Genomic DNA, 20,317 nt, shown 5'->3' on the forward strand with positions numbered 1-20,317 from the left:
TTACCTTCTTGAAGTTGATTAGAAGAAATTCAATCATTTTGAATGTTAACATTATGTAAATGTAACGTAAACATTGGATTTCTTATTCGAAAATAATGTAGAAGTCCAGAAGTAATGGAAATTTGGTGGATGCGCTCCATGTATTTTACTGAGAAAAGCTGTTGACTTGCCTATGAAGAGCGAAAAGTGGTGAAGAGATGTTCTTCTTACACGATTATAAAAAAATTCTCATTTTCGATTTCAACTCTCATCTCAATGTAATAAAACTCATTCCGTTTAAATAAATATTTTTATTAAAGCAACGAGCAAACATTCTAGACTGCTTGCATTGGCTGTTGCAAGCAATCCTTTCAACATCAGCAACCAAATTAATACTCTTTGGTTATAATGGCTACAAACAGAGAGTTGTCTCTGGCTACAAACTTACAGAAAATAGCTTGGGAAAATATCAACCCTTATATTATAAGATACATATTTTCTATTTTATATCCTGTTCCACAGTCGAGAAGCTGAGTTTAATATCCATACAAATATCTTATTTAAGTATTATAATAAAGTTCTAGGACAAGTTATGTGGAAAATATTTTTTACGACAATATAACTAGATCTTACTTCACATATAATCTAGCCTAAAACATCAATTATATCAAGCACCTGTGGGGACAAGTTTATAATTTCCTAGAGCTAATATACCTAGTCATTTATTTCCTTAGTAAAATTTATTTAAAATCGAATGCTATTCCCAATTACATAATGAATGAAACTTCATTCAAAATATGGCTGCTTGAATTGGGAATCGTATCTGACAATATTTCCTAAAAATTAACCTGCCCTATTCTTGTTAATTTTTCGGAAGATTCATTAAAATTATTATCTCATCGTACGTTACAAACAACAGAAGTTATAATGGTGTACTTTACTGATGAATTGTTTATCTTATATACAGATTCTTCTATTCTATAAACTACATAATACTATGTCTATTTATACATTTAAGCTTTGAATACCCTTCAAAGTTGATTCTATCACATCAATACTCATTTGAGAGGATTAAATATATTTTTTAATGGTATACATTCACTATCATAGTTATAACAATCTTAGGGAAATTTCCCAATACTTTCGAAGGCCTGAAGTAGAGGGAAATCTTCTATTATCATAAAATTTAAACAATATCATTATATATTTGATCGTTTTTTACATTGTACCCTTTACATAGACTTATTGTTACTTTGTCTGCTGCTAAAAAACTGTAATTTAAATTTGTTGATATACACCTTTTTTCGGAAAGATCTCAGAAATATGAAATTCTTCGTTCAAAAACGAGAAAAGGTCTACATACTTCAATCGAAATGAAACAATGATATATAGGCCATCTACATTTTTCGTTGGTTTTTACCTACACTAATAACTTAAAACTTAAAAATCCTACAACATTCTTCATACGTCACACGTAGTACTCTTGGAATTTGGTTAATCTCTTTCCTCACACTTCCTCAGGTGTGGGATGTGGAGCTTCCGGTGTAGTCAAACGTAATTGATTGCTTCCTGATTGCACGCTGCCGTTTATTTGTGTTATAGTTTGCGAGTCTCGCCAAGGGGTTGTTAAAATTTTCAATCTCTGTAAAAAAAAGGTCGACTATGAAAAAAAGTGGTTCCGCCCGGGATCGAACCGGGGACCTTCTGCGTGTAAAGCAGACGTGATAACCGCTACACTACGGAACCTGTACATGATATATATAATTGTGACTTATAAACCCGAAGTAATAAATATACATAGTGTCCCCGAAAAAATCGATAAGCCTGAAACTCCGCATAGTAGAGCTATTAGGCTCTCTAAATGAAATAGCAATAGTAGCATTTTTTTCGATTTCGTTGCGTTTCTGTATTCCAAAGGGTAAAAATTAATTAAATCTATCGGTTTTTTCGTGGAATTACATTCTTCATGGAATAAACATTGATGACTATTATTGAAAACATTATACGCCATATACTCACTTGCAGAAAAGATCCAGGAGTAGAAAGGATTTTAATGACAGCCACAAGTGGTATCATCATAACTGACGATCCTGCGAGAATCCAACCAAGAATATTTGCCCATAGTGGGTAGACATAGTTTTCGTAAGTTAGCGGTTCATAGCCAAGTAACCCGTAGAAAATTATGAAAAGAAGAAAAAGTGGGGCCGCAAACTTCCAACAGAACCTCCAGTAGATGCCTGGGGCAAAACCAATCATGTCTTTGATGTCGTCACAGAACCTTTGGGTCCCTAGAGGTAAAAAATCGTTTCAGGATTCATCACAATGGGTATGACTATAAATGGGTCCTTTGTGGTACCATTGATCGCTTATTTTCATTATTATTATTTCTTAAGTTGCTCCATGTGCACATATGGGCATCTTTTGCACTTACCATATATCCAGGAAACAGCTATAGACTCGAAAAAAACGGCAAATAACATGGAGTAACCAGCGGCGTACCGATCCAGTAGATGAAAAAAGTAAAAACCTCCCTGGGAACAGGATGCCAAACCCACCAAAAAATAAATGGAGAAAAGACAAGCTACGAAGATTTCCCGGTGTCTTCCAATCTTGGGAAATTCATCGCTCAAAGCAGTAATAATAGCCTCTGAGCCACCAAACTGAAAATAAACAACATATCAATAACAGCTACAAAGAAATAACAAATATGTAATCAACTCACTGAACTATCCAAGCCTAGGGTCAACAACATCATGAAAAATATCAGAGCCCAGAAAATGCTACCAGGCATAGTGGCTATGGCTGCTGGATAAACTATAAAGACCAAACCAGGACCTTCAGTAGCTACCTCCTGGATTGGTATGCCTGCAGAGTGGGCCATATAGCCCAAAACCGAGAATATGACGAAGCCTGCCACAAAACTAGTAGCTGAATTGATGACGCTGGTAAGTATGGCATCTCTGCAAGCATTAAGATCCAAAATTATACTAATAAGTTTTTGGTATCATAAAATTTGATGGCTTCAAGCCTTTGCAACAAGAAAAGTTGCACAATTTGAAATAAAAATCGGTTCATTCGAGCATTATTCAATAAAATTGGAAATACCGAAGATATGAATTCTGTTCATCACTTTTCACTCACCCAGTAAAGCAAAAGTTTAAACAATCCGAATTTCGAGGAGGCAATTTGGATCAAAGACTGGTAATTATTTACTTAACATAGAAGCAATTAATTGAAACTGCATATTAAGCTTGAGCCAGTAGCCTCATTGATCTCCTCCTAATAAACATTTTAATTGGATAGCGTACTACCCCAAGACATAAACGTTTAATGCGTCTTTTGTGGGTACAGATAAGTCGACTGAATGGTTATAGGTACATCAAATCGACATGCTTCAGAAAAAATCAGGGTTAAGTTAAAAATCTTCCGCACAACTTACTTATAGACGTTGTTGTGATATTTGTTGTAAGATGCGTAGGCTAAGAGAACGCCAAATCCAGGACCTAATGAGAAAAAAACTTGAGTTGCTGCATCCACCCAAACCTGAAAAATTACATTTGTTTGAATAATATTTGTGAGGTAATAAAATCCTTTTATTTTTTTGTCATTCGACCATTTCTTGACTCAAATACCCCAAGTTTAACCATTGCTCAAGTCTCTCCAGTTTCACGCATAAAAATGCCGTTTTTTACTCACCTCAGCCGATGTGATTGCGTTGAAATTGGGGTTCAGGTAATACTTTATCCCCTCCGCGGATCCTGGAAGGGTAATCCCCCTGCCTAGCAAGATCAACAGGACGGCGTAGGGAAACAGGGCGGTGAACCAAACCACCTTTCCAGACGTAGAGATGCCCTTCCAGAGTGAGAAATAGCAGATGACGTAGACGGCCAGAAGGCACAAGGCTATATCCCACTTTATGGCGCCTAAATCGTGCAAACCCTCGCTCCTGTGCAGTTCCAAGATGGCACGACTGAAAGGTAAGTCTTCAATAAGAAAAGAAGATAAAGAAGTGGGTTTTTGCTGTTGAAGGTATGATTGTGCCGGAACCAGCAAATTATCACTGATTGAAAGAATAATCAAGGGGTATTTTATACTACTACACAAAGAATGAATCGATAATCATGTTAGATTATTATTAAAAAAGGATTTAGACAGCTGTTGCAATTTGGCGAATGCGCTGGTATTTCGATTGGTGTTGATTTTACCATAAGGTGGGATAACTGAAAAACAATCGAATTAAATATTATACCAATAGGTATGTTGCTTTTCTAGACTTTCCACTTTTATATTAAGATATAATTTCTCCCATATTTATAGAAAGAATCGTTCAATTCTAAGGGAGAAGTTATGTCCAACCTAATACACTTAATACGCCAACCATGATCAGGATATGATATGAAGACTTTGGGTATAGAAGAGTATTTTATATTCTCTACATGAAGGAGACAGGGGATTTTATTGAAATACCGTACATTTTTTTTTGAAACTTTGACCAAATGCTGCCTTTCAGTAGTACTATGTTTTGTCGATTCAATTTGTTCATTTATGTAAAACTCACTTGAAATACTCCGATGCTGCTGATGCAAATCTTGAATCTGGCAATGCCTGCACTATGACGTCGGTGTTGTTGGTCACGTTCAAAAGTTTGGTAGGAAATTCAAACTGAAAATTTACAGGGATATTGCAATTATTCATTATCTGAATATAGAACAGAAGTGATCACAAATTTCCAAAGAATATTATCCAAGCTTCACTCGATGTATCACATTCGGTGACATTTTCTCCTTTGCTTCCATTTTAAATCAAAAAAATGTATTAAAATGAAGAATGGAATAAAAAATTAATAAAGAATACATCGGAAATAAATTCCATGAAAACGATCATACTTACAGGTCTACAATTTGGCGTATTCCAAGAGTTATCACACGTTGTCCATGGCAACAAATCAGTAAACGAAGCAAAAAAATATCTCAAAGCCCAGGCGATGATCACATTGTAATAAAAATCAACATAAAATGCAATCAACACAACTGCATATCCAATACCTGAAATTGATTAACTTTATTATTATATCAGTTTCAATCTGATTGAAGAAATGAGAAAAAACTAGAACAGTGGGGTTGATCTCAGCTACAGAATGTTGTCAACAAATGAAATTTGAAAAAATTCTTACAGGTTTTGTCAGAAATGCTGAAACACGATACCACCCTGCTTTTTCAAACGAGAATATCCAATTTCTATATCATATTCTGAATATTTCGACCTTTGAAAAAAGTCAATTTTTTGTCTCTTGAAGACCCTATATAGTCCTTGGTTTTATTCCTAAGATGAATTTCAAGAACCATTCAAACAAGACTTAGAAATTTTTTAAGGTCATTTTCGCAGTGTCTTCATCCTGTAAGGGGTTCGGAAAAACTGAAGAAGACTTGAAAAATCTTTGGAAATTCAATAAAAAAATCGTTCATTTATCTCGAACGCTTTTCAAGATATGATCGAGCACTGTTAGCTCACCCTTTTTATCTGTTAAGAGGGAAAAGGCTTTAGGGGAAAGGCCATGCAAGGGCCACAAGAATCCAATGTGAAGAAGAAGCATACGAGCGTTCCAGAAAAGTATGCTGCGTTTCCATGTAATCGCTGCCGAAAACCCCAAGCGGATTTCTCGACTCAATTATCCACTTTTCCACTAATCTCCGGAAACTAGGAACGGAAAACGTCGTGGAAAATTCATTGTGTAAGTGCGGGAATGGAACAATATGAAGTCTATTTCTCCAACGGTCACAAAAGGCATTCTTCAGCGGCTCAGAGCACTCAGCCACGGATTTCAACATCAATATTCAGCAAATGTAATGGGACAATAAAAAATGGTCACTATATTACTATAATATCGGAATTATGTCAGAAGGAGCACTCAGGAACGCATTTACGGAACTTCCCGAGATTTTCACTCTCCATTTCACGAGAAAATCTTCCTTCTCCGAGAAGGTAAGAAGACAAGACGTATATTTATGAATTCGCTGTGAAGAAGGTGAACGAAAAACAGTTTCTCTATTTCTGATTCCTAATCGATCAATTCCACAACTATTCCCTATGGTAGGATCTTCGAGAATCCTATTTTTGCACGATTTTACCAGTTCCATTTCAAATTTGAACATGATGATTCAAAATCTTATATGATGATGAACTATATGACGATTAAGCTAAACTTGCCTCAGACAAATGTTTAAGAAATGTCCATTGCAGAATCAAATACTCTGAAGGTAAAATAAAATTGATGAATGTTTTAATGCTGCCTTACCTTTGAACAAAGGACAAAGTCTTCCCCAGCATGTTATCGCCCCTTTTCTATTGTATTGTCCCAGTGCCAATTCCATGTAAAATAAAGGTATGCCACCGATAACCAACATAATGCAGTAAGGAACCAAAAACGCCCCTGTAACAGAATAAAAGTGCATTGCCAAAATCATCCAGAAGAAATAATCACTTCAAATTTTGTACTAAAGCTATATCACTGTCGAGAGCTCAACGATATCTTACACACCGCTGTTCCCTACTAAATCGCGGATGTCTGACCCTCAAATTGAAGCTAATGCTACCTATTTCGGAAGCTACCCTACCGGTAGCTTGTAGGAAAGAGCTGTTTTAATTTTGGATGCTGTGGAGAAAGGATTCGTCATGCAGATACCGTATAAGCCGATCTTGTGCGATGGTTGTAGCTCTTGATACATTCCTGATCACGAGTGTAAAGAACTATACTCCATTCACCTTCATTTAAGCAGTCTGTTGGCCATGAAATAATTTTCTCAAGTTTTTGTAACTAGAACGGAGTTAGGTTGGCACTCATGAAATGTCGTTAATGCCATAGGTTACGCCGTTGCCACAATTAATATCAATTTTTATTTCGAAATTGCCGAAAGTGGTTGAAAAAAGAGACAGGGTTTCAGGAAGTGCTATTTAGAATTCAGGTCCGCTCATTCAAATAGTTATACCCTGATATTCTAAAATCCACAATACGTCAGACGGTAGCGAACATATTCAATGTAAGAGAATTTATATGATGTTTCATCTGAATCTGAACGACTCATAGTTCAGCTGAATATTTTCACAATCAGAAAGATTGTGAATGAAGAGGATGACAAAGAATTTCCTTCTATTGGGAGACCCAAAAAAGTGGTGGCATTTGAGAATTTTATGTTTGAGCGAATTAATGCGAAAAGTTTACTACAGGATTTTCGATTAATGTCATCGTAGAATAAGTTCCCGAAAATTAATTTTATCTATTTTTCGTTTGACTTGTCCTATACATTGTAAATGTCTTAAGGTACCAATAAATACCTAATTATTATTATTTTTATATCAATGTATTGAGATGAGCATCCACAAATACGCGCCAGTTGTCCTGTTTATTGTTTATTCAAGTGAAATTTTTATTCAAAGGTGAAGTTCATCTTGACTTGAAACTTCCTTTAATTCCTTTTACTTTTATTGATGCAAGATGATTTTTGTTGAAGAATTTATCATTCTTGTAATTATCTGTTAATTCCTTTGGGAGATACCCATTCCCAACCACTGCATCATATGGATTTCATCTTCGGGTTAATATTTTTGAAATCTGCAACTGATGTAACGTTTTCAAACTTTAGCCAAAGAAGATAACGAACATTAACTCTCCTCAAGCTAGTTCATACTATGATATTATACTGATCTCTTGTATTTTCCATGCAAATAACTGGATTTGGTATGCCTTCAATCAGTTTGTATAAACTTGAAGTATGTTCGTCACATATTTTCCGAAGAGATTCGACATTGCGATAAAATACGTATCAACAGAAACTTTTACGTAGAACGGGCAACATAGCGTTGATTTAAAACCCAAAAATGTTTTGACAAGCGTCATAATCCCACATTTTCGTACTGTACAGCATAGACATAGAGACATAGACTCTATGTCTATGCTGTACAGAGTGGAATGTGTCAAATTTCCATGGCCAACCTAGTGCTGAAATAAAAGTAAATGCAGTATGGTGTCTTTTCCTGTATCATTGAGCTTTCATGCCCCTATTTCAACACCAATATCGAAAAATTAACGCACGAGACTTGACTTCCGATTAATCGAATACTGCCTCTTGTCTCAGATAATATGCCCAAGGATAATTCAGTGATCTTTTCCCGTACCGTGTAACGGTGCCTTTAATTCCATTAGGGAACGCTAAAACGGCAATCGGAAAGGATCAAAGACTGGGATGTGATCTCGGCACTCACCGCGTCCTCGATCTGCTCCTTGCGTCCCCAGCACCAAATCGGATGAAGATTTCTCGAAATATTAAATGAAATTCTGACGCAATTAGTATTCCCCGATTCTACGACTGCCGATCCTAATGGTCTTACGTCGAATAAAGAGACAGTACTACGGGCGACTTTCTTCCTGTTCTTTGTGTCTTTGGGGGCGCGAGAAGCTATATCGGAAATGACCCGTTCGAAGAAGTTGTCTAGGGGAGAGCCAAGACGCCATTTCTCGGAGAAGAGAATCTGGAATGCGAAAGTCACATAAGGCAGCTTGTTTTTGATGTACCTATGATTTCTGAGGATAATACTTATAGAACACGAAGAAAGAATTATTTCGAATTCCACTATCTGAAACGAAATGAAAAAAATTAGGAAAACGCTGACGCTTCTGGCGCCTTGTACAAATTTATAACTGGAGTGTTCACCTATACAGATTCTTTATACATACATCGCTACTTTTATACCAGAAGAAAGAGTATGTTTAGAAAGATTAATAAGATATAATCAAACACTCAAACTAATCCTGAAATATCTTTGAGAACGTTTTCCCTGACAAAAGCGATAATATTCATCCAAATTCTGCAAATTCATTATATTAATGAAAATTATTTCATCTTTTTCTTCACAATGAGCAAGAGTGAGTTCATCTCAATTTTAAAGTACGATATATTTCGATGAGTGTCAGCTTTGTGGTGCAAAATGGCGTATGCGCCAATAAAACATACACTCCATTATAAATATTTGAATTCCCAAGAGATATCTTCTCAGAATATTTGGACTATGTGAACAAAAAACATATCGACAACAATACTTTATAACTCAAAGTCGATTTTCTTAGTCTGAATTGAATATAAACATGATCAAACTTCCACTAATAATGAGGCTGCACATTAACTCAGTTAGAGCAAAAAATTTTTCTATTTTTATTCCTTTTGTTCTTTAAAATTTCTTCTATGACAAGCAATTATCCCTTTTTCATTATTTGTAACAAAGTGGATACAGTCCCTTCTACTTAGGAAGGCGGACGGATTTTGTAACTTATTCATTGAGCAAAGATACACCATCCATATGATAGTATTTTTTGCAGCATATTTAACCATTCTGTCGGAAAACTTATAGTCATAGACATGGAAAGGTATTCAACAGAAATTAATTCTGCAAATTCAACTGGTTTTCAAAATTAAATGGTAATTTTGCAAAAATTTATTTTTTTATTTTCCGAATACCCAATCAATTTTGAGTTCCAAGATTCAAATATTTTTTCAGAATCACCCTAAAGTAATTAAAAATTCATTTGATACATATTTCGATGAATACTGAAAATCAATATGAATATAACTTAAAAAAATTTTCATCAATTATTCATTGACCAGCATGATGTTTCCACAACATGCTGTTTCCAGCTAAATTGGGTGTGAAAATAAAAGAAAGTTCTCAGAAATTGTCTCCAAACCTTTTTTAGACCCAGTCAAATCTGCAAATATTTTTTTTAACAAACTGTAATTACGTACTTCATAAATGCCAATGTTCGATAGTTTTTCCGATAGAAAATTCGGATAATCCGTGAAAAACACACAGTGCAATGGTAGGTTTCTATATCAAAAACGGTATAGTTACCAAATTTAATACTTTCATTGAATAAGTGGTTCAGTTTCCGATGCAACGAGTAAACACCTTTTTGTTTTACATTTTCGCATTTCAGGCATTCCCAATAGTTGCCCCGGAGTGGAGTTAATGGTTCCTAAAATTGAATCAGGGTGCGATTAATGGCATGGAGACATCCCCATCCCTCTGTCACTTTAACCCTTCATCGGCGGCTTCAATATCGAGCAATAATTATGTTTCGCTGTAGGGCGATATATTTCACTGCGTTGTCACCTATCCAAATTGGCTGGGGCAATATTTGAAACGAATTTTGGAATAATATAAACTGGAAAGCTCAGTTTTAATTCATCGATTACGAAAACATACGTTTTTCTGAATAATTTTTTTTTAATTTGGAAGGAATTTAAGTGATCACATCACCAATTTTCGAGTAAGACAATTTTCCCATAGTTATCATAAATTATTTCATAAGGAAGTCGCCTCCGAAGCATTGGCATTAAGAGACTTTCAGAGGCATAAAATTCCGCAAAATATTCCACATAATAAAACGGTTTTTGCTCAAGTTTAATGATCCAGATTAGCGCATTCGCCAATTTGTTACCAGCAGAGAACAGTCTATGTATCTTATAGTTTTTGAGTGCTAAGTCAAGTGATTCAAAGCTAAGGAATATAATCTAAAGATCACTTTGCAGCTTTCAAATAAAATCAGCAAATAATCAACGTATTCCAGATAGAATGAGCGAAGAAATAACAATACTAACAACACTATTTTACTTATATTGTTCTTTTAGAAGGTGCCTACAATATAACCTTCAATTTTCACATGTACCAGTTATCCTCAAAACCTTTATCATTACGTTCAGATAAATTTTGAAAGACCAGCAGGCCTGATTGTAGAAGAGATTCATGTTTGAGGATGCAAGGACCTTTATAGTGGTTCATAATAAACCGTAGTCGGAAGGCTCCTTTGACTCTCGGACGTCCCAGGATATTCCCAGGAAATTAAATAAATCAAACTTCAATGGCAGGGCGAATTTCCGAAATGGGTCTAAGAAAGTTGTCGGGGTTTCGGGGGACACAAACCATTACGCCTAAGGGGGTCAAGTGACGCGTATTTTTCATGTTAACGTTAGTATGGACGAGCGTAGATGGAATCCCATCGATTTAAGGGAGGCATTTCACCTATTCATTCGATAATGCGAATCAGATAACAGATTTCTGACCGAACCGATAAGGGAATTTTCGAAGGAATCCGGCGTGTACGAAAAGTAAACTTCGCAACCCTGAATTTTTCGATTTTCCACCAAAGTATCAGAGTTGACGAATTTAATGATTCACCCAGAACGTTTTTGATAGGATCCACTGAACTACCATCAATTTACTTCAAAAATATTCGTTTCAAAATGTTTTTTTCTATCAGATGCTATTCTAAAATTTCTCCTTCAACTTACCCCCTCCATTTTTGTAACAAAGATAAGGAAACCTCCAGACATTGGCCAAATCCACAGCGAAACCGATGACAGATAAGAGGAAATCAACTTTCTTGCCCCAGGTCTCACGCTCTTCGGTCACGGCGGGGGGCAGGGTTGCCCTGGGGCTCTTTAAAATTTCCTTAGACATCCGTGGACGGCAACCAATCTAGTGTGCCGTCTACGCTGCAAAAAAAATGAGCTCACATTAAAAATGGCGCGATATTATTATTATAAGTATCTAGATCTTAGTAGCAAGGATATGGTTCATCTCCCCACTGGATGCCTTACAGGGCATTGTTGCTTCAGGACAAGGGTGGTTCCAGTGGGGGGAGACCTCTTCGAAGTCAACTCGAAAATGAAAAGTGGAAAAACAAAAAAAATTATTTTCTCCTAAACAGGGCCAGATATTTGAAACTTCGGTATGGAAATATAGGTTTTCGAACACGCTGAATCTATTGCGAGCAATTTTGAAGGTCTATCTCCCTTCTTTTAGATTTTCATCTTGGAAATGGCATTTTTCGAAAATTGCAATTTTCAATCTGCGTTATCTCCAGTTATATTAGTCTGATCCAATTAGGATTTCCGGTTTTATAATCAGCATTACCAAGGCTTCCACCCTAGCACAAAAACTCGATTTCGAAAATCTCGATTTTTTGGGTCAAAAATGAGCAAGGGGTTAGACCCCCCTAAAATCACCTATTTGCTACTCTGTCTGAAAATCTGGATGTTCTATTACTGTCTTAGGATATGGAGTGCATAGAATATGTTTTGAAGATTCTAGAAAACCAAACAGTTGATTATTTAATAAAGAATTGTAGTTCAGAGAGCTCTTCGAAGTCAACTCAAAAATGAAAAGTGGAAAAACAAAAAAATTTATTTTCTCCTAAACAGTGTCAGATATTCGAAAGTTTGGCATGGAAATATAGGTTTTCGAACACGCTGAATCTATTGCGAGCAATTTCGAAAGCTTATCTCCCTTCGTTTAGATTTTCATCTTGGAAATGGCATTTTTCAAAAATTGCAATTTTCAATCTGCGATATCTCCTGTTATATTTGTCTGATCCAATTGGGATTTCCAGTTATATAATCAGCGTTGCCTAGGCTTCCACGCTAGCCCAAAAACTCGATTTCGAAAATCTCGATTTTTTGGGTCAAAAATGAGCAAGGGGTTAGACCCCTCTAAAATCACCTATTTGCTACTCTGTCTGAAAATCTGGATGTTCTATTACTGTCTTAGGATATGGAGTGCATAGAATATGTTTTGAAGATTCTAGAAAACCAAACAGTTGATTATTTAATAAAGAATTGTAGTTCAGAGAGCTCTTCGAAGTCAACTCAAAAATGAAAAGTGGAAAAACAAAAAAATTTATTTTCTCCTAAACAGTGTCAGATATTCGAAAGTTTGGCATGGAAATATAGGTTTTCGAACACGCTGAATCTATTGCGAGCAATTTCGAAAGCTTATCTCCCTTCGTTTAGATTTTCATCTTGGAAATGGCATTTTTCAAAAATTGCAATTTTCAATCTGCGATATCTCCTGTTATATTTGTCTGATCCAATTGGGATTTCCAGTTATATAATCAGCGTTGCCTAGGCTTCCACCCTAGCCCAAAAACTCGATTTCGAAAATCTCGATTTTTTGGGTCAAAAATGAGCAAGGGGTTAGACCCCTCTAAAATCACCTATTTGCTACTCTGTCTGAAAATCTGGATGTTCTATTACTGTCTTAGGATATGGAGTGCATAGAATATGTTTTGAAGATTCTAGAAAACCAAACAGTTGATTATTTAATAGAGAATTGCACTCCAGAGAGCTCTTCGAAGTCAACTCAAAAATGAAAAGTGGAAAAACAAAAAAATTTATTTTCTCCTAAACAGTGTCAGATATTCGAAAGTTTGGCATGGAAATATAGGTTTTCGAACACGCTGAATCTATTGCGAGCAATTTCGAAAGTCTATCTCCCTTCGTTCAGATTTTCATCTTGGAAATGGCATTTTTCAAAAATTGCAATTTTCAATCTGCGTTATCTCCTGTTATATTTGTCTGATTCAATTGGGATTTCCGGTTTTATGATCAGCGTTGCCAAGGCTTCCACCCAAGCACAAAAAATCGATTTCGAAAATCTAGATTTTTTGGGTCAAAAATGAGCAAGGGGTTAGACCCCCCTAAAATGACCTATTTGCTACTCTGTCAAAAAATCAGGATGTTCTATTACTGTCCTAGAATATGGAGTGCATTGAATTTGTTTTGAAGATTCTAGAAAACCAAACAGTTGATGATTCAATAGAGAATTGTAGTCCAGAGAGATCTTCGAAGTCAACTCGAAAATGAAAAGTGGAAAAACAGAAAAACTTATTTTCTCCTAAACTGGGCAGGATATTTGAAATTTTGGTATGAAAATGTAGGTTTTCGAACACGCTGAATCTATTGCAGGCAGTTTCGAAGGCCTATCTGCCTTCGTTGAGATTTTCATCTAGGAAATGGCATTTTTCAAAAATTGCGAATTTCACCTGAGGATTTGTCAAGACCGAACGGTTATGCCGAGATTGATGAACTTCTCAGATTTATTACTAGAAGAGTTGCTCTATCAGATTATGAATCACATTTAGATCAACGATTACTATCCTGGAAGAAAAACTACTCGAAAGCTGACCTTCGAAAAATTCCCAAAAAGTTGGGTTCAGTTAAAACTTCCTCAAGACCGAAGGGTTGCGCCGAGATGGGTGAACTTCTCAGATTTATTACTAGAAGAGTTGCTCTTTCAGAATATGTATCACGTTTAGATCTACGATGATTTTCCTGGAAGATAAACGACTCTAAAGATGACCTTCGAAAAATTCCCAAAAAGTTGACTGCTGTTAAAACTGCAGTTGCCTGTAGCCACTTGATTAATATTGTACAACAGTATTCCCATGTCATCAAGGAAACTTGGCTGTGAAATTCAGGGCCCTTAGCGTGTAATGTAGATGTGGATGTGATGAAGATGTGTGCCCTTTTAAGGTGTCTTTTGAGGCGCTCTTGATCACAACTGTTGACAGCTAGCGTCAAATCAATACCTACTTATTATCCTACGTTCGAAGACAATTTGAAAATTAAAAAAAGGTGTGAATCTCCGAAGTATTGAGAGCTTTATAACCATTGGTCTGGACGTCGATTCAGAGGTGGAAGCCAGTAATCAGTCCTACGATCCTGAGTATCATCTACTTTTGATAGACAACATTAATTTGCCCGTGAACATATCGTTTCGATCGAAAATCGAAAACGCAAAACAATCCGTTCGAAATAACCCATTTGTAATGAAATATCAGACAGTCATTCATCCCTGCTGGTCGGCTTACTCTACAAGTGGGACTTATTATTCGAGCCATCAATGGGACAAAGCCTTCTGTCATCTGCCTTGGACACATGTCCTGCAACGAGCTGGACAAAGCTGATCCCTCTGGTCGATTGGACAGACCCGATTGACCGAGTGGGCACTAAATAAATTAATCATTTTCTGAGTTTTGTAATGATTTGGGTTATTTTCTTCGCGTTAGTAATGGAAAATATACAGAAAAACAAAGGAGTTGATCCTTGGCCGGAAAAATCACTATTTCGTGAAGAAATATAGGGTCGAATGCCCTCATTCTGAAAATAAATATGGGGTGTCAAAAATGGGAACACCTTCAGTTTATATAATTGAAAGGACAAGAGATATTCCGTTGAACCTTTATCTGGCGAACAAGCTAATGTTACAGGTAATGAGATTCAGAGTAGAAGTTTTCCAGCTGCAAATTTTTATCTTGTGAGAAGTTGGGGTGATTTTATAGGGTAGTAACTGCTCAAAATACATTGAAGCAAAAAGGAAGCGGATGACCTAATCTTTTCAAAAAAATACTATTAACAATTCATGACATAGTGTAAGATTTTTTTCATTCGGCAAAGATCAAATGGATTTTCGTATGGTATAACAAATGAAAGGATATATTCGAGTAAATACTTCCTACTCCGACTATATTTGAGTTTTAATGTGAAAGCTATTAAAATTTTGTATTATTCAATTCAAATTTTCATTGAATTTTCTTATGACTAAGCTATATGTGATAATTATCGAAAACTAATCAAATTTATACCAAAATAATCAAAAGAAGAATAATCAGTTGGATGAAAATCTTTCTCGTTATTCCATTTTTAGGGGAATTCTCGGAGTATCTCTCTAAAAAAATGACCCATAACGGCCATAACAATCGAGAGTTAACAAGTCCTTCACACACATACGTCTTGATGTTGAATTCTGATTCTTTGTGGAATTATATCCAACTAGGTTCAATTTACACCCACGTGGAAATTAATTTGAAGAGGAAATTCCATTAAAACGGCAAATATTTTAGAGTTGAATTGTTTCCATCTCATTCATCCTTCTCGCTTCCAAATTATGTCTGCTCAAATTTCATTTCATTCAATTTTCTTTTGTTTCTAACAAAACATTAATAATTGCTTTTCAGGTGCCATCTTTAGCGGGCTGCTCAAAAAAAAAAATTATATGATCCACCATACACCATAAATATTAGGCTTCGCCTATTTCAATAACTATTTATTCAACTATTTCATAGGAAATATTTCAGGGAAATGTTAATTAATGATTTTCAATGCGTAGATAATGAAAACTATGGAAAAAAATTTCCGGTTTTCATGGTTTATTTTACGAAACTGCCAAAAAGCAATTTTTTTTCGGATATTTACTTCTAGAAGAGGTTGTTCCGAACGGTTGCACCGAGGTTGATTAAATTCCGAGATTTATCACTAGAAGAGTTGCTCTTTCAGAATATGTATCACATTTAGATCTACGATAATTTTCCTAGAAGATAAACGACTCTAAAGAAGAACTTCGAAAAATTCCCAAAAAGTTGGGTGCAGTTAAAACTTCCTCAAGATCGAACGGTTGCGCCATCGTGGATAAAATGTCGGGATTTATCACTAAAGAAAGATTGATCTTTCAGTGTTTGTATCACCTTTAGCTCTACTATGATTTTTTTGCTAGATACCAGTGATACCACCTAAATTGAAGGTTGGAAAATGGAAAAATTAAAATTTTATTTTTTGGTAAACAGTGTTAGATATCCGAAAGTTTGATATGAAAATGTGGATTCCCGAACACGCTCAATCTATTGCGAGCAATTTTGAAAGCCTATCTGCTTTTGTTTAGATTTTCATCTTGGAAATGGCATTTTTCGAAAATTGCAATTTTCAATCTGCGATATCTCCTGTTATATTCGTCAGATCCAATTGGGATTTCCGGTTTTATAATCAGCATTGCCAAGGCTTTTACCCTAGCACAAAAACTCGATTTCGAAAATCTCGATTTTTTGGGTCAAAAATGAGCAAGGGGTTAGACCCCCCTAAAATCACCTATTTGCTACTCTGTCTGATAATCAGGATGTTCTATTACTGTTTTAGAATATGGAGTGCATAGAATTTGTTTTGAAGATTGTAGATAACCAAACAGTTGATGATTCTATAGAGAATTGTAGTCCAGAGAGCTCTTCGAAGTCAACTCGAAAACGAAAAGTGGAAAAACAAAAAAAAATATTTTCTCCTAAACAGTGTCAGATATTCGAGAGTTTGGCATGAGAATATAGGTTTTCGAACATGCTGAATCTATTGCGAGCAATTTCGGAAGCCCATCTCTCTTCGTTTAGTTTTTCATCTCGGAAATGGCCTTTTTCAAAAATTGCAATTTTCAATCTGCGATATCTACTGTTATATTTGTCTGATCCAATTGGGATTTTCAGTTTTATAATCAGCATTGCCAAGGCTTCCATCCTAGCATAAAAACTCGATTTCGAAAATCTCGATTTTTTGCGTCAAAAATGAGCAAGGGGTTAGACCCCCCTAAAATCACCTATTTGCTACTCTGTCTGAAAATCAGGATGTTCTATTACTGTCCTAGAATATAGGGTGCATAGAATTTGTTCTGAAGATTCTAGATAACCAAACAGTTGATGCTTCAATAGAGAATTGTAGTCCAGAGAGCTCTTCGAAGTCAACTCGAAAATGAAAAGTGGAAAAACAAAAAAAATTATTTTCTCCCAAACAGTGTCAGATATTCGAGAGTTTAGCATGAAAATATAGGTTTTCGAACACGCTTAATCTATTGCGGGCAATTTCGGAAGCCCATCTCTCTACGTTTAGATTTTCATCTTGGAAATGGCAATTTTCAAAAATTGCAAATTTCACTTGAGAATTCATCAAGACCGAACGGTTGCGCCGAGATGGATGAAATTCTCAAATTTACTACAAGAAGAGTAGCTCTTTCAGAATATGTATCACATTTATATCTACGATTATTTTCCTGGAAGAAAAACTACTCGAACATTGACCTTCGAAAAATTCCCAAAAAGATGGGGTCAGTTAAAACTTCCTCAAGACCGAACGGTTGTACCGAAATAGATGAAATTCTCAAATTCATTACTAGAAGAGTTGCTCTTTTAGAATATGTATTATGTTTAGTTTAGATATACGATGATTTTCCTGGAAGATAATCTCTAAAGATAACCTTCGAAAAATTCCCAAAATCACTCCTGGAACCACCACTGGTATGAGGTCTTTTATAAATGCAAAAGCGAAGGAAAATTTGAGATATCGCAATGAAGCAGAAATTTTCTTTATTCTTTCATCAATTTGAATACTGGAAACTTTTCGTTATGGAAAAATATCATTCTCGAATATGTTCTGCGTTACTCCCTATACGTATCAGAGAGGAAAAACAATTTACTATAGACGTGTAAACTTATCCTAAGTTTCAGTAGTTAAACAACCCAAGTCCGAGCGTAAAATCGGAAAAACTCTCGCGAAAAACAGTTGAAAATCGGGAAAAGTCAACAGGAAATCACTCACATTTTCGATATTCTAAATCTAGATCATCTCTTGTAATTTTCGAAGCCACAAAGTTAACTTATCACTCACCAGTGCGATCTGCCCTGATGCATAGCTGGTGCCAGCGCGTGGTTGCTGCTGCGATGCGATGTTTCGGTGTGGTCCATCTAACCACCCGCTATTTTCTTGTACAGCCGCCGGCGATGGTGAGGAAGGTGAGACCACGAAGAGGAACCGCATGCGTCCTGCACGAGCTTTTCTTCTGGAACTTCGGAAATGGGAAATTTAGCCTGTGGGAGGGATAGGAAAGGTCCCCTTAGGTGGAGAAATCTGAGGATTTTGGCTTGAATCGCTTTCAATTCAACTAAAAGAGTTAAATTACGACCACACTGTAAAGAATGAACCAACAAAAGTGTTTGACTACCACATGGATGAAGGAAGTTGAAACTCTCATCCACCTAAAGATGTTATTGTGTGATATAGCAACATAAATCATTAATTTGTGCGCTTTTGAATTCATTTTCCTCAAATACCAGCCAAATTATCCTATTTATTAATCAACATGTGTTCATAAACAGGATGTAAATGAAAAGTGGCGAAAAAACCAGAGGGGTGATCCCCCTCTGGGTCTTTCATAACATTTTTTGAGCTACCCCTACAAAATTTTCAATAAAATTGGCCTAGCCATCAGGAGCATTTCAAAAATTTCTCCAATTCAATTTTAACGCCACCTATCGGACACAGTTGTAAACATTGTAAACCATTAGAAGCTATTCCCAATAACACTTATAATTTGTAGATATATATCCATTTGAAATTTTACCCTATAAAAATTTCCAAGTATCTATAGCAAATAGCAAATCAGTGTTTTTCATCAAAACTGGAACGTATATTTCGAAAACCCCAAATAAAAACTGTTTGAACGGCCTCATCCATTCCATGGCTGTATTGATAGTTGTGCGTAATAAAAACAAATTATAACTATATGCATATTTCGCGATAAAACCTATGAATATATCAACTACCTACACTTTTATCAAAATATTCGATAATATCGACAAAATATTTCGTTGCATTGTGCTGCCACCAAGATAAACGGTCACATTCGTTGACAATAATAAAACATTGAGATTTATTCTTTCGGTGAGTCAATTTTTTTTATTCATAACATTCATTACATTTAGATATAAAAATAACAGTACTAAATATGCTGGGAAATATAAGTGTAGGTGTCCAGTAACTTCGATGTTACTTGATTAAAGTGATCTGAAATAACATGACGTCCTTCAGGCTAAACTTGGGGCTCGGGGCATAGTATAAATCATTTTTTAGGATTTCGCGAGTTGGTTTAATAAAATCTAAATGAAGTTTGGTGTCAAGGAAGATTGATTAATCCTAAAGTGGAAAACAATGTAACTCCCTTTTTTTGCGGTAGGCGAGTGTCATATCACAAATACCATATCCCAACAACGTCTATTTGTTTCCAAGGTCGAAACTCGATAATAATACCATATCGCAGGAATATTTCATACCACAAACTTGGAATTATCAAAATTATAAAATGAATAAATGCTTCGTATTTAAAATTTCCATTGGTCCACATGGCTTTCACCGTCCAATGAGTACAGTGGCTTCCCTTCTATGACTCTGATGTCACAGAGCTATGATGTGTAACTTCGGTGACAGATAAATAAGTACTGATTTCTCTTCGACCATTATAGGGAAGGCTGATCCAAACAATTTCATGGATCAGTTCCGACCTGATCCGGTCCAGAGATATAACTAGTCCAAAGATCAGTTCCAGTCCAGTTTCTAGTCCGGACATATTGAAATTGGCTAGTCTATTCCAAAACTCTAACGTCAGTTGTCTACTCCGCGATCCAATTCATAATCCGACAATCCGAACTCGAATAAGTCGAACAACTAGTCGGCTAGTCCATTCTCTGTCTCGAGTCCTCCAGTCCGTAACTCCAGAATCTGTTTTCGTTGCTCGTTCTGGACTCAATTCAAATCAAAGTAGAGCGTACGCTGTCATAGACAAACTACGTACGCTGTACGCTGTACAGCGGTACAGCGAACTGACACTGGGGGTCGCGATCCGAACCGAAGGGACTGGTACTCGT

The 20,317-nt window shown here is 35.9% G+C and overlaps 1 protein-coding gene and 1 non-coding gene across 4 annotated transcripts; both read right to left on the reverse strand.

Moving 5' to 3' along the window:
- Positions 1-281: 281 nt before the first annotated feature.
- LOC123314219 (sodium-dependent dopamine transporter) lies at positions 282-18,550 on the reverse strand. 3 transcript variants are annotated; one of them, XM_044899361.1, is made up of 11 exons: positions 18,285-18,550; positions 11,319-11,517; positions 6,275-6,409; positions 4,870-5,024; positions 4,538-4,641; positions 3,676-3,949; positions 3,419-3,522; positions 2,702-2,939; positions 2,411-2,639; positions 1,999-2,267; positions 282-1,621 (listed from the first exon to the last, which is right to left on the reverse strand). In XM_044899361.1, the coding sequence occupies exons 2-11, from the start codon at positions 11,485-11,487 to the stop codon at positions 1,487-1,489; spliced, it is 1,812 nt and encodes a 603-aa protein (XP_044755296.1). In that variant the 5' UTR covers positions 11,488-11,517; positions 18,285-18,550; the 3' UTR covers positions 282-1,486. The 3 variants fall into 3 exon arrangements, with proteins under 3 accessions (XP_044755296.1, XP_044755293.1, XP_044755294.1); XM_044899358.1 differs by having other exon boundaries at positions 11,319-11,522; XM_044899359.1 differs by having other exon boundaries at positions 11,319-11,522; positions 18,216-18,550.
- Trnav-uac lies at positions 1,653-1,725 on the reverse strand. Its single transcript has one exon. It is a non-coding gene; the product is annotated as a tRNA-Val (tRNA).
- Positions 18,551-20,317: the final 1,767 nt, after the last annotated feature.

Source organism: Coccinella septempunctata, chromosome 5 (assembly GCF_907165205.1).
Source record: "Coccinella septempunctata chromosome 5, icCocSept1.1, whole genome shotgun sequence".
In the NCBI taxonomy this organism is placed as follows: Eukaryota; Metazoa; Arthropoda; class Insecta; order Coleoptera; family Coccinellidae; genus Coccinella; species Coccinella septempunctata.